Source organism: Clinocottus analis, unplaced genomic scaffold, assembly GCF_023055335.1.
Source record: "Clinocottus analis isolate CAN_PGR_092001 unplaced genomic scaffold, fCliAna1.0.p SCAF_15, whole genome shotgun sequence".
In the NCBI taxonomy this organism is placed as follows: domain Eukaryota; kingdom Metazoa; phylum Chordata; class Actinopteri; order Perciformes; family Cottidae; genus Clinocottus; species Clinocottus analis.
In genome coordinates, this window is record NW_027175876.1 from 4271810 (window position 1) to 4296775 (window position 24966).

Genomic DNA, 24966 nt, shown 5'->3' on the forward strand with positions numbered 1-24966 from the left:
GCTCTGACCTCGTAACCCCTCTTATCGCTTCACTCCTTCACAAGAGCAGAACCTGAGCACCAACGAAGCGTCATGCAGATAAGTCTCTCTGTTGTTTCTGAAAGATAACAGTAGACGTGGTTGTCATTACGTAAACACACTATCGGCTTTTCAAAGATTATTTGGAACCTTAAACAGTTATTGCTCTTGTGGTTTAACGAGTCAAATCGCGTTTATCTATGCTATTTTCATCGATAAATGCACGGAAAGTTTTAAAAAAAACTTGTAAAATTGTTTGATTAAACTTCATTTAAAAACACGTCATTTTAGGCCATAGATGACAAAGCTTTAACTTCCTTGTAATGCCAACACACGTTTATTTCTATAAGAATACCACGATGAAGATAGTGTCAAGTTGTGACAGATGAGCACTGATTGGATAGATTATTTTGGATTCAGCCAATCAGAAGTAAAGAGCGGAGCGGCGCGTGTTGTTGGAGGGCAGAGGAGATTTTAGACGTTTTAAAAGTTGTAGCAAACCAGCGGGCTGAGCTTTAAATCCCGCCCAGACCAGTTGTTTTAATTCGCCAGGGTTATGACCGCTATGTTTACATCCTGCAGACAGTTATTGATGCAGTCTGACACGCGGCCCCTCTCTTTTTTCTTCTTCTTTCTTTTCTCCTTTTTTTTCTCTCTCTCCCTTTCTGTATATCTCACATAGGTCTACAACCTGTCAACAAAGCATCTTTAAAAAAAACAACAACAACAAAAACACTCTATTCTGAAAGCCATGCAATAAAACACACATTTGTACTATTGGAAAGACGAGCAAAATAGCATTGCTTATTGTTTTGGGTAATGTGAGACAATTTAACCTATATTATTATTATTATTATTATTATTATTATTATTATTATTATTATTATTATTATTATTGTGCATGTCATGCTATCTTTATACCATTACATTTCAGAGATAAATATTGCCTTCACTTCTCCACAGTTTACTCATCCTATAAGGATGTGTTATATTGTTAGATTAAAATGCAACAAACATTAATATATACAATCATAGTGAGGCAGGTATATGACAAAGATGATAGAAATGAGGAAAACATATGTTTTTATTGTAAAAGTGGTACATTACGTCACGTTAGGCCACGCAGTAAAACCTTCAAATTCACAGAAACTGTCACACCTCAGTGACCTGGTATTAAAATGCTGCTGACAGAATAATGTCTCTGTAATAATAATCCCATAATATGACACTGCCTTGAGCCATTTGACTTCCTAATGAATGGGGATGCTTTTTAAGGAATTCTAAATTTGACAAATGTACTAATCTGACGAGCCCTCAAAACAGTTTAGCAGCAAAAAAATATTCTCTATCGTTAATGTTTTATATTTCAGGTATACATTTTTTTTAAGTGACACTTTATAATACATAATAAATTAATAAAAGTATAGCAAAATCAAGGTTGACTTAGGAGTTTTTCTAAACTTTCAGCAGACAGAAATGTCTTGCCATGAAGATATTTACATTAGTTTTGCTTTTACTAATTTGGCTGTATTTGTCACCGTGATAGGACGGATGTGGATGACTTAAATCACACTTACTCCTTTACTTCTTCTATATGTGAAAAGGATAGTACCAAGTTTCCTTTAACAGGAACAATAAGATGGAGTGCTGTAGCAATAGAAGAGCCCCACCAACGTCTCTTCAAGGACCCTCACCTAATACATCAGCGGCGGCGTGGCAGGGGCCTCGCCGCCTCAAAGGGACCACCGTGGAGAAAATAAACTTGGCCGCCTCTCTCTCGGGGCCAGCTGCAGAGAGCGAGAGGGAGAGAGATAGAGACGGGAGGGAGGGGTCTGCATGAGAGCAGGGCCGGGATTCCCATACTTGCTAATTGTTTTGTTGGACGGCTGCCCAAACTGTGATGTGGAAAAGGTCGACGGCCTGAGAGGAGGAGAGAAATCACATTGTATTCCAGCTGATCCCATCATGTTACTGTATATTGCCGTGGCGGTTTTTCAGCGGCGATGTGGCTGATGCAGAGAAAAAGTGTGAAGGCTAAAATCAACAGTTTACACAATGCATTGCAACATCTCTCTGAGTCCGGCTACATAAGACGAGCCAATAGAAACACACATATGCAGCTGTTTGGTTGTTGTTTTTACATTACAAACTATTGATTTGGAAGATCTCATCAAGTCCTCTGCAACACATGACTCTGTCTCTTATGTTACATCACTACTGTACATGTCATTTCATCCCAAAACTCTCCTCGGGGCCCACCGGCACACAACCATCTGTGCATGCAGGAATCTTAGACTGCCATCTTCTGGCCAAAGTATGCAATGCTTTTGGGAACATCTTTCTCCAGCCATCCGTATTACGTCCCCAATGAGAGTGTGATACTTATAGGTATGTTCATACATTCTTACATACATTTGTGAAATGTTGACATATTGTTTCAAATTGAATAGTACTGACATTGCATATTGCAGTGATTGTTTACATTTTCATGAATTGTTTTTCATTGTTTCAATGGATATTGTTGTGTCTTTGTGTGTGAGAGATGAGGAAAGCTTTACTGCCACATTTTATTTTTAAACCATTTTTGCTTCAGCAGTGAGTGCAACCTTCTCTATTGAAGTTCTAAGTGAATAAAATTACCGTCTCAAAGTCTAACCAACAGCTCATAGAGAAATAATAATGCCTTCTATCTGTTATTGTGTTCATATTAAGCAATATAGTGATTGATCAAGAAGGTGTTTTGAACTGTTTTAATATGTTATGGAGGGCTTTGGCCTCTTTGTTGAGGTGGTGTTCCAAGTGTTTATGCAAAATTAGGATTAATTCAAATGTTCCATTTCCTCATTGTGCTTATTTTGTGGCTGAAAAAAAACTATAATTTCTACCAGCATCGCACTCTCCCACATCTCTCTTTATCAATCTGTGTCCCAGTTTGTATCATTTCTTGTAGGTCGAGAAGAATATAATTATTGTTTCAAATAACAGTCAAAGTATTTATCATGACTTGATATTACATGACATTTTGACCAGAAGATAACAACTTTACGATGCTGGTGACAGACATCCTCTTTCGGTGTTGGCCAGTTGACTGGTTAGGATTCAAATCATGAGTGAAGACAAACTTTTTCACCAACTGCTTCTCAACCTCAGTCCCCCATCGAGTGAAAGCACTTATTTAAATGCACAATAAATATGGTTAGCTTTCAGATAATAATTTGAGATAATACACTAATGTCCATCACTTCCTATTTACTTAAATTCCAAAAGGAAAAACACTTTAAAAAATACTTTAATTCAGGAACCTGGAACAGCATCTTTTTAACCCAGTAGATGGCAGCAGAGGACCCCCTATGACGAAAAAAAAACCTGTGGACGTCAACAAAAGCAATAAGGGCATGAAACAGAGGGGAGGCAGACGCGAGAAATAATGACGCATGGCATGGATCATTGAGGATTTATTGGCACTGTGAGATGATGACAAGGTGCAGCAACGAAATGGAGCGCAGCAAGTGGACACACTGGAGATGAGGTAGGTGGTAAGAAAGTGTTTTGGTAAAATAGTGCTGATTGTCGCATTTTAAACTTTAGATATCATGAATGTAGGAAGTCAATGTGTAGCTTAAGCATATGCAAAGCCATAAGCTCATCATGCATTAGATGGGGGGGGGGGGGGGGGCAGCAAAAACACTAACATGACTGAGGTTGAGGAACAGCTGCTCGCGGTGTCAATTTGTATCAGAGGGTATGGGGCAGCCTGTGCGGCCTGGCACAGCAGCCACCAGAGCAGAGGAGATGCCAGAGATAGTTTAGGCCTAACCAGATCACCGACCCATGTTTATGGGCATACTCGCATGCAAGCGCGTGTGTAATTGTTGGCATCAGTTTGTGCTTATTAAAAGGAGCACAGCAGGTGTCGTGAGACGTGTGGCCTTTACGTCATCGCTGGAGTCATCCCCGCAGTAAACCATCCGTCTGTGTCTCCTTCCTTCCCTTTTGTTGCAGAAAGACTTTTGCTCCCGCATGGCGCGACACTTTTCATTTAGTCGGGTCCCCTGATACAATGAAAGGACGTATACAGCAATACATCGTGGTACCAATACTTTGATACTTCATCTATTTGACCTAATGACCTAAAGTTTGTGCTCTCGGTTTACTGTCACTTTGACCTTTTGTCTGTTTATCTTCTTTCTACGAGGTCCCACATCAATTTGTTATAATACTTATGATAATAATACTGACAAGTCTCCGAGGGAACCTATAAAAGAAGGCTGGTTCATTACGTCAACGTAACACCATTGTGTAGTTGAAAGTACCGGCAGAAGGTCTACACTTAACATTTGGCAATTAGAGCCAACTCCTGACAAAAATAGAAAACCTTATCGAGAGAGCCTGCTAGTCTCCTTGAATAATATTGAATATCATTAATGAGTTTGATGTTTGGTTAGTTATGAATAAGATGCTAAATTACAATCATATACATGTAGAACACTACAGATTTGGCACGGATGGGAGTTCAGTGACATAGTGACCCTTCCTTCTTTTATAGGCCTCCAGAAAGTCACAGCACCAGGCCAAGGGCCAAGAAACAGTCCAGCAAGTAACTCATAAATGTGATGTTTTTGCATTTCAAATTTGTATGGTTAAGGAAACAAAACAATACCACATGTTAAATCATAAGTTTCAGAGGTGCCGGAAGGCAGATCCCTGTTTCCCTGTTTCTCGTCTTTGTGCTGAGCTAACATGGCTCCAGCTTCATTTTGAACATGAAGACAATAGAGGAGAATCAATCTCATCATCTGTTTCTTTCTATTCTAGCAATCTTTATTTTAGTTGACATGTTTGTATCTTATTTTGCTGACCATTGTAGAAATGAACTTAAAGCTTGACACAACTTGTGATGCGTTTAAAAGTTTAAAAGTGATACTGTAGCCTGTAACTCATCAAAGTCGGATCAAAGCTCCGAAAACTTGGCACACACACACACACACACGCACGCACGCACGCACACACACACACACAAACACACACACACAAAAATAGCTGTTAGGTAGACAAGTAGAACAGAAGAATATCCATCACTGCTTGGGTGCTTTCAACCGTTCTCCTCCTCCTGAGCGATGATGCTGCACGCACGTGAAAAACAATAAATTTCACGGTGAAATGTTTGTGTCTTAAGACTTTAATTACTTGCTTGCACACACAGATTTATGTCGCCTTAAAGTACATTCAGCAGACTGTGAAGGAATTTGACCTAAACACAGTGGCTATCAGCACAGACTTCGACGATTACGTTACAATAATTAAAACTACTAATATATATATATATATATATATATATATATATATATATATATATATATATATATATATATGGACTCATCTGCACACAGAGGGCAGTCATTTTTTACAAGGCATAGACAAGAAAACAACCGAAACAACAACATTAACTATTCTATTATGCTATTGTTAAGCATGTATTTTTTCTATGTGGAAGACTAAGGCTAGACGGAGGACTATACTGCAACATGGCTGGTTTTCTGCACAGAGAAGCACATTCATTTCCCTTAAAGCCTTGAACTGCTAAGCTAATATAATGCAGCATTGTAATTGGATGGTTTAGGGCTTAGAGTGTTGATAGTCAAATGCAATTTGGGATCAAAGAGCAGTGGAAGGGTAACGGAGGTCACGCTTACACACGAACGTTCACACACACGCAGACATACACACCTACACTTACATACAGACATTCACACAAACACACACACACAGACACACACCATGCTGTAAGAGCAGTGTTAGTAGAAGGAAGGGGCGCCTGACTAAATGATGTTTTCCCAGGTGGGCACAATTACCTTTGTGTGGAGGGAGTGTGTGTGTGTGTGTTAGTGTGTGTGTGTGTGTGCGCGTGTGTGTGCATAAGAATTATCCACATGTTGTTTTAAGAGGATTCAGGTCTATTACAATTAGGAAGACATGAATCATAAGTCAGACTCCCGCAGATCGCCACCAGATCGCTGAGGACCGTCAGCTGAGGAGCAGAGAGTCAGACAGCGTGCTGATGATTTTCTTAATATAAGCACTTAGAATAATACTGTGCAGACAACTATGATACCTAAGCAGCGTCCCGGGTTTATTGAACAAGTGGCTATTCATTCGCGGTCAGAGCAGAGCACTCACAAAGCCAGAGGGAGCGGTAGGATGATGGGTCACTGCATAGGGGAGCAGAACACAAGCTCTCACTGTTGAGTCACGGGGTTTATGAGAAGCAGAGGCTAATCCTCGGTGAGTCTGCGTACCGTGTGTATTTGGACAAAAATCTGGTGTTTGTGTGGAAGCTTTATGGCATGTGCAGGATTTCACTACACCTGCTTTCGCGCTTATCAAATTGCGAGTGTGTCTGTGAGCACGCGGCCTTGCGTGTGCACATTTAAACTATGGCGAACATGTGTCTCATTATAAGCTGAAATCAATCACAGGTGACTTTGTTTATTTTATCTCAATTAAGCTTTTGCCTCCTGCCATATGGATATCTGACCAAAAAAAAATAAAAAAATCCCCTTCTTTTCTTCTATTAATTCCAAACAACGTTCCAGGGATTGTGGTGAAAAGTCATAAGAAGAAGAGGAAGGAAGGAAAAAAAACATTTGTCAAAACTGTGCCCGCCCTGATGGCTGTAACAACACGCCATTTTTATCCACTCACAAGACGGGAACACCTCGGAATACCGAGCACACATGGGCTCAATTATTATCCCAAGGAATTCCGCAAAAAGTAAAGTCGGCATTAAGGAAAATATTCCTCTAATCTGGGGTCTTCCTCAAGCTGGGTGTGAAGGAAATTTAGGGGGTCCCCGTTTTAATTGGGTCCAGATTCGACCACCCTATAGAAACAGGGCCAGGACAGTTTTTTTTAGTGGGGTTATTTTGTGGGGAGGTGAAAAGGGGGGGACTATTTTGGTTGTACGTGAATAAATGTCAGATTTTGCAGAGGGGGGTTCTGCAAACTAGATCAGACTGCCCCAGTGTTATAGGAAGCAGATGGACAAGAGCAAGGAAAGAAAACAATGAGTCCCACAAGAGAGAGGTTCACAGTGGAATACAAAAAAGAGTTAGCATGACAAAGAAATGTGAATAAGAAAAAAAAAATACAAAAAGGTCATAACTTATTATCTTATTGACGCATGCTTTTAACTACAGTGTATTTGACAGTAACAATTTTCTGATCAATCACTTTCTTAATGAGTTTAGCATGCAAGGCCACACGTTTTACACCATGAAAAAACACTAATCTCTTGCATATTCATACACATACACACACACAAGCACACACACACAAGCACACACACACACCCGCCTCTATTATGACAGATTTATGGTGAGCGGAGTAACGCAGCTCGCGACTGCAGTTTTCTTCCAATGACAGCTCTGAGAGGCCTCTGTGAGAGGAAAACTGTAATACTGTACACTTAGCAAGGAAAGGAAGAAAAGTGTGAGACTGGCAGATGGAGAAAGTGGAAAAGACATTCAATGTAAACACATCTTTAGTGTTTCTGTTTAAAAAAAAGGAGGCAGACCATCCAATAGTACACCTGTTAAAATGACATCCCTTCTTTTTTTAGTGGTTAAAATACAAAATGTAAAAAACCAACAACACTCTGAAGTCAAATTAACAAAGGCACAACACACCCATAATAATCAACCAGCCTAATAAATGCAGACATAGCATTTAGAGTGGACCAAAAGTTCACACTGCTTCATTTCATGTGCAAATGAGCTGATACAATACCTGTGTGGATAATTGATCTGTTACAGTCGAGTGCAGGCGGTGAAAAAACAGCACAACTCAAACACGGAGGAGGGTGTCAGGAATGACCTTGTTTATGTTCCAGATTATAAAAGGTTTTAATTGTGCCTTGCTCAAAACTCACTGCTTTTCCAGTTACACTCTGTTTTCGTTCGACCAACGAGACGCGGTTCCTCAAGATAAAGCGGATTCGGGGTCAGTTGAAAGGTCAAACACTAAAAGGTCGAAAACACACTGCTGTGCCTTCGTTCAGATTACATCTGTATTTCTCCCACAATTTCCTGTGAGCTACATTTTTTATATTTAGCCGGCCCTCTCCTCCTCTTTATCGTTGGCACAGAGCAGATTATAACCGAATATCAGGCACAATCTGAGGTTTTAAGAACATAAACTGAGTGTCATCAGAGAGGTTTTTGCTTCTGCAAAACACAAAAGGCCCAGTCTCACTATAGCAATCAAAACTGCACATTTTGGCGGATGAATACATTTGTTTCAATGTCATTTTCATGGCGAGAAAAATACATATTTCTTCACTTTAAATTCTACTTTGGTGACATTTGTTCAAAGCAAGACATCTTGACAGCGCTGTCCAACGAGGGAACGGAGAGTCCAAGATGGAGGAAGCTGTTGGAACATATTATCTGTGTTGCACCGTCCTCGTTTGTGTGAGTTCCTCAGTCAGAGCTCCATGGAAGAGAAACGGCTTGCAGACAATCTTAAGGCAGGAGTCGTTGGCACGAATATGTCTTTTGAATAATCTGTGAACCAATTATATGCAACTGAGCTAATAAACTTGCTAGCTAGCTATACAACAAGAGAGCTGTTCCTCCTCAGTCTTCACGGCTAACTATTTATAGTTTGTATATCACTAAGCAACTCCTATTTGGTAAAGAAGTAACGATGATGCATTTTGATTTGTCAGTTTCAACTCCATAATATCTATTACCAAAGAGCTTCGGTGAGAGCCCACAATTTGAGTTTCATCAGCATGTTAAGACTGTGATATCTGGGGGTATAAAAAAAAACCACCACACTCACCCATTCGCATCACCCTCACTCTCCATCCTGCTCTCTCTCTCTCTTTGGATGCCATTTGTCCACCTTGGTACTCCGATGCCCTTCCGGAGAGGAACGTATCAGCTTTCTTCCCCAGCGGCTCCCAGCTCCCTCCACCATGCATTTTTAATGGACACACTCGTGCAGCGGACAAATGATTTTTATTTTTGACAGGGGAGGGTTGGCTCCAGTTACATAGGGATGGGGAGTGAGGCAGCGAGCATGCACCCAAGTGTGCACGCTGAAGAATGCACACAGACACACTCACGGCCAAGAGAGAAAGTCAAGAATGACCCCGGCTATCCTCTAAGTGCTGATGGACAACATCTTAAAAAAAAAAATTCTATAGACAGTCTTTTTAGGCCATGTATTCATTTCTCATGTTCTTTACAAAACACCCACACACACTCCATAAAGTGGTTGATTAATTCGCCACTTGGATTATGATGGGCCAAAGTCCAGGATGATGAAAGAGGCAAGTAGCCCAGGCCTTAATTAAACCAGGATTAGAGCCGGTCTAAAGCCATTAACTCTGGCTTAAAACCACTTTAATTCCAATCAAATCAGAATTAAAATTCACAATGTGTTACAATGTGCATTATACACAACTGCAACCATGTGTGTGTGTGTGTGTGTGTGTGTGTGTGTGTGTGTGTGTGTGTGTGTGTGTGTGTGTGTGAGTATAACATTTCACTATAATCTCTCCTGTTCTTGCTTTGCCCCTGGACTGTGTAATCCCTTCATTTAGGGAAGAGAGATTTTACTGAATAATCTTAATGGAGACTATAATATTACCTTTAATTCAAGCAGGAGAGATTAAGCTAAAATCATACAGATATGAGGCAACACGAGAAAATTATAGGAAAAGTTCAAGATTTTAGGAAAATATGCCTATATTGTTGTCTTGCACCTATCAAGAAATTGCTCTGTACATACACCTCAAATTTTCATTCATTAATTTGTGATTTCTAAGTGATTCTGGGAGGGAGATATTGTTCTCTTTGGTCAGAGTGAGGCTGACAAAAAATGTCAAACTATACAGAATTGGACAAATTAGGCATAAACACTGTGTTTTAGCCAAAAGAGAGTTAGTTTTGAAACTTTTACAAGAAGCTGTCACATTTCAGTGCAAAAAAACATACGTACTCTAGTCCAACACGGCTTTTAAGAAGACTTTGGTTTTATGGTCAGTCTTTGAAAATCAATATTTTTTTCCTCCTAAAAGCTATAAACCTCTGTACACTTGTATTCCTATAAGTAAAGCCTGCTTAAAAGGAGAAGTAAACACAAGTTAAGTAAATGTAATTTGTTACTTTCCACCTCTAGAGAGAGGAAATGATTGAGAAAGCGAAAATGTTGGGCAGGTTAGCTGAAAGAGCATTCCCAGGTGTGACCACAGCATTCCCTCCATACACTTCAACAAACCACTGTGTGTGTGTGTCTGTGTGCGTGTGCATGTGTGTGTGTGTGTGTGTGTGTGTGTGTGTGTGTGTGTGTGTGTGTGTGTGTGTGTGTGTGTGTGTGTGTGTGTGTGTGTGTGCGTGTAGGTCTGAGGTTTGTAGCTCGAAGCCAAACTGGAGCTAAACTTGAGTCCTGCAGCCAATGACAACAACTCCTAACTCAAGCACGCACCCACATACATAGACTTGGTTAAACACATTTGCACTCAGAAAGGTGACAGGAGAGGATGAAATGATTTTCATTTGAATAGTTGATGAAAAAGTCACTTAATCCAGGGTGACAAAACGACTGTCCTTGAAACAAGTTTGTCAGCGCGAATTGTGGGAAAGTGAGTTTGTGTTTGGGGTTGGTTGTGTGTGTGTGAGGGCTTAAAGCTTCCCTATTGGTAGAAGGACATTAGCTCAGTTTCACTTTTTCCCCTTCTCTTAATCCTCTCTCTCACTCGTTATAAGCTTCAATTTGGAACCGGCACTGAATGAGACTTAGCAGCTGAAAATGTATGCATGTGTGTGTGTGTGTGTGTGTGTGTGTGTGTGTGTATGTGTGTGTGTGTGTGTGTGTGTGTCATATAATCAACTGTATTTGCATGCCTAAATATTGGGTATGTGCTTGTGTATCTGAGTGTGTGTTTAATTATGTGAACGAGTATGGATGTGTGTGTGTGTGTGTGTGTGTGTGTGTGTGTGTGTGTGTGTGTGTGTGTCCGTGTGTGTGCGTGTGTGTAATGCGAGCCTCTTTGTGACACAGCAGTTGGCAGATAGAGGGGACTAAGTTACCCAAGCTCCCTTGGGGCATCCACATTGTGTAGGGCTGTCTGGGGCACCGCAGTAGTATGTATAGGTGAGTGTGTGTGTGTGTGTGTGTGTGTGTGTGTGTGTGTGTGTCCCTTGGCAAGGAAACATGATGGCTTGGGGATGACAGGAAGGGAGGATGACAGCCTGAGGCAGAAATTGGGAGCATGAAAGAGAGGAGATGACGAGAACAACAAAAGAAGAACAAGAGTGAAGGAACAAAAGCATTATGTGTCAACTATAAAACAGGAACAGATGAGACTTTTTTTTTCTTCTTTTTTAAGTTATTACATGACTTCTAGACCTGAGAAACAGAATGTCCTACTACAACACCAACGCTTAAGAATAATAGATATCAAAGTGAATTCAAGGTAGAAAGAGTCGTTACGTTTCCTCTGAGAAGAGGTTGAGTTCAGAATAGATACTGATTCCATTTATTCTAAGGCGATGACCTTAGCTGCTCACGAGCCGGACACACAATTAATTGTGCTTCATTGTGTACATAATAATTAGGTTTTCTGGAGCGTGTAATCACTTGAAAATAATTATTCTTTTTAGAATGAAATGTGTATATCTACAAATAGAACAGGTCCTCTTCACAGAGTCAGAGCGGACAAACCGAACGGCTAACAAGGATATTCGTGTTTTCCCGTCGACCATCGTCGTACTGCTACATCTGCAACCTCGCCGCGAGATGCACCTCTAAACGTCTTTTTAAATTAGAAAGCTATTCTATTCAAAGTATTTGATTTAAAAGTGCACTTCCTGTAAAAAAAAAAATATTTTGAAAATAACGTTAAAGCTGCAAAAGTGTATATTTGTATATAATCAACAGAATAAAAGATTATGCCTAATGTGAAAGAGGTTGCTCATAGTGATGAACCCGACCGCAGTTACCTTCAGCTTTGGTTTTGTAGGCCGCGACCGCAGACAGACAAAGTCAGCCACGACACGGCAGACATAGTTAAAAAGGAAGGTTGGTGGTGACCAAAATAGAGCTAAAAGAGAATACATTTCTGGATTTATATTTACAAGAAACAGGACTCTCAATGAATACTTATCTTGCTTAAAATGTTTAAATAAGAGACTGTTCGCAAACACAATTATATACAGTGTGTGTGTGTATATATATATATATATATATATATATATATATATATATATATATATATATATATGAATACATTGAATAGACTATATACTTTGATCATACATATTTTAGAATAAAAGTAAAGTAGAATTAGAAGGAAATACTGCTTTGAGACAATATTGCGTTCACCTTGATATTGTAGGCTGAAGACAGGAGCAGCTGCTGGATGTGACCAAACAGATGGTACAGGTACGATACTGACACACACACAAACACACAGGACACGCTCGCCTGATCTGATGCATTACGTATGCACACCCACCTGTCGGCGCGAGATATGAATGAACAAGGATGAGATTTAATGGCTGTTTTACATACCCATTATCCATTATCCGTCTCTCTCTCCATCCTCTCCCAAAGCCTTCTTCCCTCTCCATCTCCCCTCGCACCACCAGCTCCATTCAGCCCGAGCTTGTTGTTTGAATGAGAGGAGCGGACCACCCTGGGGAGAAACGGGGGGGGATCGCATTACCTGCAAAAATGTAGAGGGCCTACAAAAAGGCTATGAGACATCAGGGTGAGGGAGAGAGGGCGGCAGAGAGGGGGAGAAATAGGAGAGCACATGAAAGAGTGCATTAGTGAGGGGGGAGAGAGAGATTGATTGGGATGGAGAGATGAGGGAATGATAGAGAGGTGGAGGTGAGAGAAAGAAGGGGTGGAATGGGGCGCAACACTTTCTTTCGAATATGAGGAGGTACACTCTTTTATTCAACATTTCATAATTCATTATTTTGTAACACTACAGTTGGTGGCGATACTGAAAAAAAAGGGTTTTGGTTAATTTGGTCTTTTACTGGCCTCTTTTTCTTTTCTTTTTAATCCACTCGTGAATCCCCATCCTACCGTAGTCACAGTACTGTAGCTTTCCAGTGCAATGGAAGTATTATTGTTGAAATGTTGACTGTGTGTATGCAATTACACCTGCCTTCATTATTTAAATCTCAATCTCTTCCACTTTCTGTATTTCTAACCTCTTTGTATGAATCATTTTCATTTAAGGGAAATATTAAATGGGAATTTTGTTGTTTTAGTCAAAATCAAACATATAGTAATAATTATATTACTAAATAAAAAACACAATGATGAATGATTGTTTTTCTAAAATAATGAACAACATTTGAAAAAAAAACATACTTGTGAAGTTGCAAAATAAACGTATCTTCAAAACACTAACGGACAACATATTTGAATTGCTTTCTCTACAATATACAAATCATGATGACACCTTCTTAAGGTTATGATTGGGGAATAAAGGCAAACATAATTATTGCTGACTTGAAGCATGAGACGCGTGTCCCTCACCTTAACCAAGGTCCTTTTGTAGCTGCCATGGCCACATCTGTTGCCATACAACTAACACACCTTTGTTTTCTATGATGTACATTTAGTGTTAATAGACAAAGTTGTTTGCTTTGACTTATAATTATGATGTACATATTGATTGCACAATGCCATGGCTTTAGAAAATTGACACAATCGCCACCATATGAATTGGTTTCCTATCAGCCTCGCTGTCACTTTGCAAATCGATCTGCCGCCGGGAAATTAAATCTCCCTGGAAATGGAAGATCTCAAAGGCAGCCACTTGTGTTCTACTCTGCCTATTGCACTGACAACATGGTTTCTCGTTCAATTTTGGATTCCAATCGTTTCTGATTCATACATTCGGGCAGTATGGTTTCCACGTCGCGAACGCTACCACTAGCTAACGGCAGAGCAGCCGGGAAACAAACCAGGAACTACAACGAAGCCAGGACCAAAGAAAATCTTGGTTTCTGGCTGCTAGCTGGCTAATGCAAGCTAATGCTAACACCAGTAGCCAAACACAAAGCTTTATGATTTCTTGTTAATTTGACAATCGAAACAGAGAACCCGTTTTCTCACTGGGGACTTTCTAAAATGAACAGTAGCAAAACGTTCTGTTATATCAGATCTGGTTGTCTTTGTGACATCTGCTGCTGGAAGGACATGTGTTATGCCAAAGTAAGAGATGCGCCCACTAAAACAGAGCTCTTAAGTGCAGCTAGAGGCCAATCAGATGGTGTACACTTTGTATAAAAATCATTTAGTTGAGTCAACAATCATTGAGTTGTTGTTATTTATACTGTGTTCATTCATGGTTTTACCACCAAAGAAAGTGATTTGGATAATCGGGCTCAACCATTGGTTTGTTTAAAACCTGACTGATGTTTAGGCGCCTCATGTTTCTCGTTCCCCTTGAACTTCAGTGCAGCCAAATCTCTGCATGTACTTTTGTGAGCCAATGTTGTCATAATGTATATAAATGATAGCCAAAACTATGAAAAATAATTAGGTTTTAATACAATGCTCCTTTAACTCTGCAACGGCATGAATGTGACACACATTCTGAAACCCTGCTAACCGCTAACCACACTGATCGCTATCTAGAGTATCTATTCAAGTTAATGTATACCTGTTGATTCAGCAAGACAGACATATATTATTAATGTGTTAACTATCCTGTGTGACTCAGCAACATAATTGTGGACGTGAAATAGTAGCTGAATGGAGGCTGGTAACGGATGAGGTGGATGTATGAGGTAAAGGCCTTCTTCTCATTGATGTTGCATGTCAAAAGGTAGTGATTCACACATATAAGGTCATCGCCACACGGCATAATTAATCTCCTTATCTCTCACGGAAGTGAACGCATCCTTTACTGAGGCTGCAATTTCTAAGGAATGTCCTTAGGAGGCGCTGTGAGTCAGGGCTTTAGGGGGACTTATCTGCCGTCTAGCTCATCCTATCGCCTTCATTGACATTTAATGATAATTATAACTTGGGTCACACCAGGGACAGATGCACACATGCGCACACACACACACACACACACACACACACACACACGCACACACACACACACACACACACACACACACACACTGCCTGGTTAAAAACATGAAGACATTAGCGGTAACTTGATGCTGAGTGAGTATTGATCTACTCTCAGGGGGCTTCGAGAGTGAGAGAACACTAGACAGCACTTTATCACAGCATTTGACCATTCAGGATGGCCAGTGCAAATGTGGTGTGTGTGTGTGTGTCTGTGTGTGTGTGTTAGAGAGAGGAAGATGGAGCTTTAACAAAACACTTTGTTATGTAGAGATAGTTTGTTGAACACAAGAATAGGATCTTCACGGTCAGACCTGTGTTTGAAATCCGGCCTCCTTTTACTCAAATTTCAACCTTGCACTTCATTCATTACTAAATAGCAAACTTCCTGTTCCTTCCTTCCTTTCCTTCTTCCTCCCTTCCTTCCTTGCGTCCTTTACCATCCCTCCCAATATCCTCCTGTGAGGTCCTGACTGACACGTTCAATCTATATCTATAGCATTATACAGACCAGGCCCTGTAGTAATCAGGCCTAGTGTGTGCGCGTGTGCCTAGTGTGTGTGCGTGAAACCAGTAGGGATTTCATGATTATGATTGCTGAGGACATGTGCTGCTCAAATTCTTCAATGATTGCCTCCAAAACGAAACATGAATGCCAAACAAAACAATAAACCCTTCGAGAAAGAGAGAGGGAGAAATGACAACATCATATACTTGAAGTCTATTTTTGAAGATATCCAGATCACAAAAAACAACGAAGCAAAAAGGGACCAAAATGGACCTGAAAACAAGTAGCAGATGGAAAAACATCCACATAAAAGTGCACACGTGAGTTTCCAATGCATGCGTTGTAGAATCTGTACACTGCATTATACACTGCGTTTATTTTGACGTAATTGTGGTGTCCTCGTACGACACGCACACACACATTCACACACCCTCAAAAGGCCAGTCAAACACATAGTTGCTGGTCTAGGCAGACAGTTACTGTATGTCTACTGTCTCAAACCTTCAGGCCTTTGACACATCTGTTTGCCTCTCGTATTCTTTCTATTTGTCTCTTCACTTGATACCTGCTTCCTGTTTTGGCCCCGGTTCAGAGCCGAGTTGTCCGCCAGGAGATGGGGCCGCCGTTGATGTCTCCATCCCGTTTCATTGTTTTCCATCGTCTTTATCTCTCACTCGTATGATTTATGAGCAGAACACACACGTGAAGTACTGACGCTCAAAATAACTTTCACCCATGTACAGTACACACACACACACACACAAAAAGCTTTGATTTGCCTTTTAATGTACTTAAAATCACTGTTTTAAATGTGATAGATTCTCTTTTTAATGTTTTGGGACGAAATTAGTTTCCACAGAGTTATAAAAACAATGCTCAGCACTTTGAAAATCCCCAGATTAATGTGTTCATTTCATCTGATTAGTAGAAAAACGGGACTTTCAGTAAAATAACATCTGACGTATGCTACTCAGTGGCTCCTCGGTGCTCTCTGGTAAACATCGAATGATTGATCGTTCAAAGGGGATTTGGAGAAAGAAAGAAAAAAGTTGGCTGCGCTGGTTTGCCGCCATTCTTTTGAGCTAAAGTAATGGTTTGTGCAGGAATGAAGATTTGTTCAGAGAAAAGTATTTCAAAAATAAGAAATGCAAAAGTTTGGATTCCAAAATGTGAAATCTGCCAGATAAGTGCTCAGTGTTGAAATTAACATTTAGGCATTGATGCCTACTTATAAAATGATGAATTCATGCTCGACGTCGCCAAATTCCCCCGACAGCCTCGAATCAAATGCAGAGCAAAAGTATGAAAACATCCAAGTGTCAAATTCTGAATAGTACACTTAGCCTGATTCAAATTCATAGATAAATAATACTCTCTTCTTGCTAATGACTGACAGTTGTGTTGATCTCCAACCTTCATTAGCTGTGAGAGAAACTCGTTTAAAACATGCAGCGGTATACAAATTGGTTGAGAGACACTCTTTTGCTCTATTCTCTCTTTATTTATACTTTTTTTCCCTTTTCCCCCCTCAGTGTTTTCTTCTCTCAATCTTTTTTTTTTTCCTCTTTTAATTTGGCCCCTCTGTTTGTTTTTCTTCATTCTTTCATTAGTTGGAAAAACATAGCAGGCATTCCAGCGATAACACCATTGAGATTCAGTATCAGTGTGGGGATTCAGACTAATGTGTGCGAGTGTGTCAGCGAGAGAGAAAGAGAGAGAGAGAGAGATGACAGTACTCGTTAGGCATTGCCTCACAATGATTCATCTCCGTGCTATGCGTGCATGCTCTGGAGGTTCCGAATGACGACATTGAGACGGGCTGAGAGCCGCATAACTGTTTATTTGTTTCTTTTTAGTAATTACTTGAAATACATTTGACTTAATATACATTTTATCTGATATTTGAGCACATACAAGTTAAGTCAGTCACTTCTGTTTATCTAGAAAATATATATTTGCCACAAAGAAAAAACAGCAATAGCGAATTTGCCACACAAAAAAAAAGAAGTAGCCTTTATCAGTTTTTTTTTCAACCTTTTTCGAGCCGCGGCACATTTTCTACAATTAAAAAAAATCCTGCAGCCCACCAAAAAAAAGATACAAAATATTGCATTTTAGCAAAATACAGCATACATGGTAGGTAATTATTGTACAACCTACTTACATGGACAAGTATTTTATTACAAAGCCAGGCACTATATAGAAGGCTCAGACGCTCAACAATGGCAAAAGAGAGTGCCAGTTTAAAACACTTTTGCGTTGCCTAGAAAATGAGGGGTTGCCATCTGGTGAAATCAGTGCAGGGCCCCTTTAAGGCGGACAAAACCAAATTGCAACCAGGAAAAACTCTCAGTGACGATGAACAAAGATTACTGTGAACGTTCCTTTGGTAAACGACATGACTAGAACAGGTTACAGAGTTAGACCACGTTTACCCGGCTATCATCGTGTTGTTGGTCTTCTGCAGTAATGCTGAATGTGTATGTGGTTGTTTTTCATCATCACTGACAAATCAGATGGGAGGATTTTTGCATTTTCACTGAAATGCGGAAATACCATTTCTGTGAAAGTGCATTCGATGGCGTGTAGAAGTGTTTTATTATCCAGATCAAGAAATGATAGTATCCCCTGGTCATAATCTAGATGCACTTTGACCTTCTTGGGAAATGAATGGTTGTATACAGGTTTGACATTATTCTCTGCATACTCAGACAGATCAGACTCGCGCATGTAGATGCCCCAGGCTTTTTCAGAGGATGGACCATGGTTTCTAGCAGCCACACCAATTTTCCAATAATCCCCCACCTCCACATCCCAGCTGTGTTTTCCAGAGATAAAGCCTTTAGAGCCAAGAACGCTCGCGCTGCAAAGAACCCTACCGCTGCCCAGCCTCTCTGGGTTTTCAGGGAGCGGTTGGCTGCTTTTTGTCAGACGGGTCATGTGTTCTGATATGGTCAATCCTGAGCCGCTGGTGTTGGGGTCCAGAGTTACAGGAGCTTCAGAGAAAATATAGAAAACAAAACATTTATTTTAGAGGTTTATTATAGTTACGGTAAAAATGTAACTTATGGCATTCTAATACATTTAAAGATTGGCGTTTATTTGGTGATATGGTTCATCGCCTGTACATGATTCTGCAGATTAAAATGCAGAAACACTTTGCTTACTGTATTGGAATATGCTCGTCATCTTCGCCCAGATCATAGACAGCAGATTTCCCACATGTTTGGCCTCATCGAGCAGCGCTCCTGATGGAGTCACTGGGTCTGGCAGGCTGCACTGGGATCTGAAGGAATATTAAACAGTCACGTATTACGAGTCAAATATATTTAAATACCCCACATTGGTTGTCTTTTAAATTTGATTTCCTCATATACTTTACTTTTTTTTTTTAAATCTTGTATTATTCATGACTGTTTTTGTATTCCTCTCTAGTAGTTTGATACGTCAGTGGCCATCATTCCCACATAATGTAGAAACATCAAACATGTTTAATTTAGGTTAACTTCCCCACCTTTGATCACAGGAAGCACAAATAAAGCATCTTTCTCCTCGCTGACTTTATAAGATGAGAGATGCATCCAGGCCTTTTCCCCCCACACAGTGGATGAAACCGCCCCAAACTCCCATCAGCTCTGATGATCACTAAGCTGTGCTTTAATAGAAAGTGCTCAGGAAACAACTTACCGCTCCATGAGCGATTTGGCATTCTGCAAAATGAAGAGAAAACAGGATAAGAAATCAATACCTATATAGTCGTTTTAATATTCAATATTAGGAATAATGAATATGAATTAACACATGTAATCAGTACCAGCATGAATGAAATGTCATCAGCTGTCATGTCCCTCTCTATGGCCTTGATTTTGTCTGAGAGGGAGGAGATCTCGGCAGTCAAACCATTAACCCGGATGTCCATGACTCGACTCTTGTAATTTGCCTCCCTCCTCACTGCACCGATCCTCGCTGCCTCCTCTGTCTGCAGGAACTGTTGAAGCTTCTGAAACTCCTCTTTCATCATCTTCTCAGTCTGCTGAGCCTGCAGCTGAGGAGGAGAAGCACATTGTTTTCATGAATGTAGCGTGCTTTCTGGCGATATAGATAGATAGATAGATAGATAGATAGATAGATAGATAGATAGATAGATAGATAGATAGATAGATAGACAGATAGATAGTCTGAGACTGACCTTAATGTGGCAGGACATTTCATTACACAGCAATTTTTGTGCTTCAAATGTCCCCAGTTTGGTTTTTAAATGCACAGTCTTCAGCTTGAGGTGGGCCTATAGGTGAAATACACAGTGAACCGTGGATTAGCAACACATTTGCCTGCATTGTGCAATATGAAGAGTTATGAAAACTACACATATTTGCTTACTCTAAAGTGTTTGACTGCTTCTTCGATGGGGACGCAGTTGTGTTTCTTGTGTTTTTGTGCGTCCCTACAAATCACACAGATGAGCTGTCGATCTTCCCGACAGAAGAGCTTGAACTTCTCGCTGTGCAGACTGCAGATCTCCTGAGATGCTGAGTTTGCTCTCAGAATCTTCCCTTGCCTCAAGGCGTCGGACAGGTTTCTCAGTGCCAGATTACGCGGAGGCTGAGCCATAGGAAACGTTTCTTTACAGACCGGGCACGTCTGGAGGCCACACTTCCGCCACCACTCCTGGAGACAGTCCTTACAGAAGCTGTGGCCGCACAACAGGACGACGGGTTCGTTAAATATATCGCAGCACACCGGGCAGCTGCACTCCATTTCGGACGGCGACGCGGAGGCAGCCATTCTGCTTATTTCTCAGGCGGCTGTGGACTACTTTCACTTTCACAGATTCACTCGTATTTGCTCAGCTCGTGCGCAGCTTTAGGTCCAAGAACTTACAAAAACACTTACAAATCCCGTAAAAACATACAAACAAATAAGAACAAATAAAACGCGTCCTATTTACTCGATTTCCTTCCTCGTTTTTTGTATTTAAATACAGGAGCAGCTTTAAGCGACAACTACTTCCTGACTCTTCGTCCTGCCCTGTGCCCTGTAGAAACACCCTTATCCGGAAGTGAAACCTACTGTAAACCAAAAAACAACCTTTGACCTCAGAGAAGAGTAACATCATAAAGGACTTTACCTGTCAATGCCACATCTGTGAAGAGGATGTCTTTGTTTTGGTATAGACACATACACAGATGCATATGTCTGTAGTTTATGAACACATGCTGTAGTTTTCCCAAAATGGAACCCAATTTTGTAAATAATTCCTGTGAAATGCTTGGGTTTTAGCTGGTATTCAACATGTATAATATTCAGTGGTATGGACACATATTTCCTTTTTGTGCGATTTTCACACACACATCTCTCTCTCTCTCTCTTTCTCTTTCTCTTTCTCTCTCTCTTCCCCTCTCTCATGCACACACATTCACACTAAAGGACACACATAAGCGACACACATTGAACTCACAGCAGTAAAAATCACACATGATTTGCCCCCTGACCACTGCAGCGATAGCTATCAAAGGCTAACTGTTCCAACAGGACAGCACCATGTGGTCAGCTGATGTGGTACTCTCTCTCTCTCTCTCTCTCTCTCTCTCTCTCTCTCTCTCTCTCTCTCTCTCTCTCTCTCTCTCTCTATATATATATATATATATATATATACATATATATATATATATATATATACATATATATACATATATATATATATATATATATATATATACACACACTTGCGTTTTCAGATTAGAAGTAAAAGGATATAAGTATAATAAGTAAAAGCACATAAAGTATATAAAGTGGTTTATTATATAGTATATGTCATATTTAAATACTCTTCATCAATGGGAATTATGGATTTTTACTGTTGTATGTCAATCTTCACTATTTAATATGTGCAGCTAAAAACTTTTTTATTTTTGGATTAATCTAGTGCTGATTTTTTTTCTAATTCATGGTTGGTTTGGTTTGTAAAAATTAATCAATTAATCCATCATAATGTTATGTTTGTTTTGTCCAAACAACAGCATCAATATAAACAATAATATTAATAATAAAAAGACGAGCAGAACATTCTCACATTTGTGAATATATTTATATATATATATATATATATATATATATATATATATATATATATATATATATATATATATATATATATATATATATATATATATAAATATATAATACAAAATATATAAAGTCATTCAAATGTATATTTAATACGTACTTGAGTTAATTACTTAGTTACAGTCCACTGCTGCTTGACAGGATGAGCTCAGTTACATAACTCCCTGCTCTCCTCCAGTATACAGCCTTTTCCCAGTTACCTTGTGTATGCTGGTGTAATTGTTATTAGGGCTGGGGATAGTGGTGCGGGGGTGGATTCATGTGAGGCTGTTCCTATACTTAAATATTATGTCCATAACCATAAAACATTCAATCCACATAAAGCCAAGTGTTCTGGATCTGGCCACAGTAGCTTCCCGAGGGTGGTGCAGTAAAAACCGCCCTGAGCCTCCATTAGGTGGAGGGAGCTGGAAGAAATACTGGACAGAGGCTGGGGCCGAATGAAAGCCAGAGCACAGCTGATGGTAAACTAATTTTGTTGGCCTGATACCCCCGAAACTCCCCAAAGAAAACCCACACACATGTAGTACTTGTTGTGTTCACACACACACACGCGGCGTACACATCTATGTCGGACACACGTACTGTACTGTATCGTGCTTCCACTCAAGTGAGGAGTCTCCTAGGAAGCTAAATGTGGGACAAAAATCACACTCTCTCTCTCTCTCCCTCCCTCTTTCCATCTCTTCCCTCAACTGCTCTCACACACTTGATCACCATCTCGGCGAGTAAAGCATATGCTCCATCATTTGCCATGAGGGACAAAAAAGACTGGGAAGGAATTCAGCGAGACGTTGTAGCACTTTCTCTGCAGACTCTTGGAGAGAAGTGCAGTATTTGTGTGCGTTAACTGCATTCAGCTGCACCGCTTTCCTGTCTGAGAAAGAGAGGAAACACTATACAAGTCTAAATCTGGGCTCGATACTCAATATACGCTATTTCAAAGGAGGAGGAGAAAACATCAGTCATGCTCTTCACGTGATAAATAGCTCTGATTATGTCTGAAAGGCTTTGTATGTTAATGCCAGGAATAATTTTGTGAAAGCGTGTGTCAAGCTTTTAAACGCTAAATGTCTTTATTTGAAAATGAAACAACTTTTCCTCCCACATGAAGCGCCTGAGACTAAATCACTGTCTGTCCATCTGATGCCCCTGTTGTTTCACATGTTTGTGAAGAATAAAGGGATACGTATATTGCAATGAGAGCAGGAGGCCATTGACAAAGAAACTGAAAACATGGCCAATAATATTTTGCTTTTACTGCCCCATGTGGGTCTCTTTCTGTCGCCGGACAGTCAGCGAAAAAAAGTTGTAAGTGTAACTGGAGCGGCAGCTCCTCGGCAGGACATTACAGGAATTTACGATGTGTTAAATGTTTCCTTTGTTCCTCCCCGTGGCAGCTCGCTCTGGCAATTAGGGAAGGCGGCGTTCTGCAGTGAGCTCATTATTCCTCCCTCTCTATCTCTCACATAATTTGAATGCAGAATTATTGGAACAATTGACTTTCATGCAAGTCATCACATATGACTCACTTCAAATCAGCGCCGTTTTAACGTGGTCATAAAAAAAATAACCCTTGCACCTGCAACAATGTCAGAAACACGAGTAGCAATGTAGCCACGTAGCATGCATCGGACTGGTGCGCCGCCATCTTCATTAATGCGATAGAATATCGAGACACCGCTTTTGAGTTTCTTTGAATATTGTGATAAAATATGAGACCCAACTCTGGCGCTTTGCCAAAGTCTAAAATCCTGTGCACTGCGGCCCTGAAATAAACCCCATGCACCATTCCATTTGGCAAACCAATTTGGGATGGAGGGTGGGGGCAGGAAAGGGAGAGGTATAGGTTAGCTGTAGTAATAATCATAAATCACCCCTGAAATGCTGCCATGTCACATGCCAGACTGCGCCACTAATGACCAGGCCCATCTTTCACCGGGTATTTTTATCTGTGTGCCCTGACACTCGACTTCTGGAAGCGTCCTCTCGTTTTACGTCGTCAGCACCTCGGCCCGGCCTGAGCACAAGTTCTTAACATATCTATAAATACCAGCCAGCTAAATGGCATTTTCTCTCACCCACCCCCATGCTTGGCAAGAACCAGGATCTTTGTGACTTGGCAAAGGGACCCGCAGTCCTACGCCACTAAACATCTTGGGGCTTATAGCCCCCCACCCCAGAGTCACCCTGCGGAGAACAGCTGGCTGAAAAAATAGATCCATCTGCCACTGCCTTCAAATTCCAAAGTGGTTTCAGTTTAATTGAACTTGAAATTGATTTTCGCAAGATTTCGTAAAAAGCAGTGAAACCATGGCAGATTGACTCAGTTCAAGACAACCTGTAGGATTAACTGCTGACACTGCACTAGGTGAAGCATCGACGTAGATTAGTGCTTCTTGACTCAGTATTTGCGCACCAAAAATGCACAAACACCTGCACATGCTTCCTTTGTGCAGAATGTTCTGCCAAGTTTTTTAAGCTCGCTGACATGTGGCACTAGAGACTTTAGGTCAGCGACAGCTTCCTGCTATTTCGGGATCTGTCACAGCTTGAGGTTTTAATTTATTCTGCCAGAATGTGTCAATCACTGAGCAGCGGGGTTCAGGCCCGAGTCTGCTGCCGGAGCGAGAGGGGGTCGGCACCGCGGGTAAGAGTCCGAAACAAACTGATAGCGTGACGGAAACGTAAACTGTGCTTGAAACTTTCCCTTCATCGCGATGCCCATTAGGTTAATTTGTCACATATGTGTGTTCCAGGTTATTTTCCACATGTTTGCTGTCTGAACAGCAAGGGAAGCCAGTGAGCGCTCATATCATTTTAGCTGCACTTGTGATGCCTGTTGGTTGGTTGGGGCCTTTGCATGAAAACGTTGCCAGAGCAGCGGCTTCAGTCGCCTCTGTCGGTGCTCGGGTAATGTTCTCGCATGGGCCCCAACGAGTCACAGAGGTGGCAGACATCTGCAGTCCTACAGACGAACCAACTCCAAATATTACCGGTGAAATAACAGATTCAAAATTCCAAACATTTTTCAAGGGCCATTTTACCTGACTGGTTTGATGAAGACTGTCTCAGTGACAATTAATACAGTAATTATTATTCTCTCTCTCTCTCTCTCTCTCAGCCAGTTTGCCATACCAGTGCCTGTCCACAGGCCATGCCAAGAGTCTGAATTTAACCCTCCAAATGCAGTGCCAAAA

The 24966-nt window shown here is 40.7% G+C and overlaps 1 protein-coding gene across 1 annotated transcript; it reads right to left on the reverse strand.

The window, feature by feature from the left end:
- Positions 1-18082: 18082 nt before the first annotated feature.
- LOC137785940 (zinc-binding protein A33-like) lies at positions 18083-20425 on the reverse strand. The gene is made up of 6 exons (XM_068577515.1): positions 20021-20425; positions 19830-19925; positions 19455-19685; positions 19328-19350; positions 18808-18926; positions 18083-18636 (listed from the first exon to the last, which is right to left on the reverse strand). Exons 1-6 carry the CDS (start codon positions 20423-20425, stop codon positions 18083-18085), a joined length of 1428 nt encoding a protein of 475 aa, XP_068433616.1.
- Between the last annotated feature and the right edge of the window lie 4541 nt (positions 20426-24966).

What these genes read in the sequence shown, in the direction of transcription:
- LOC137785940 (XM_068577515.1), bottom strand. Translation starts at nt 20,425, where the DNA reads ATGGCTGCCTCCGCGTCGCCGTCCGAAATGGAGTGCAGCTGCCCGGTG. An exon ending in ATGACATTTCATTCATGCTG is followed by an intron (nt 19,351 to 19,454) that starts GTACTGATTACA and finishes TTCATTTTGCAG; the next exon opens with AATGCCAAATCGCTCATGGA. An exon ending in GCCAAATCGCTCATGGAGCG is followed by an intron (nt 18,927 to 19,327) that starts GTAAGTTGTTTC and finishes ATATTCCTTCAG; the next exon opens with ATCCCAGTGCAGCCTGCCAG.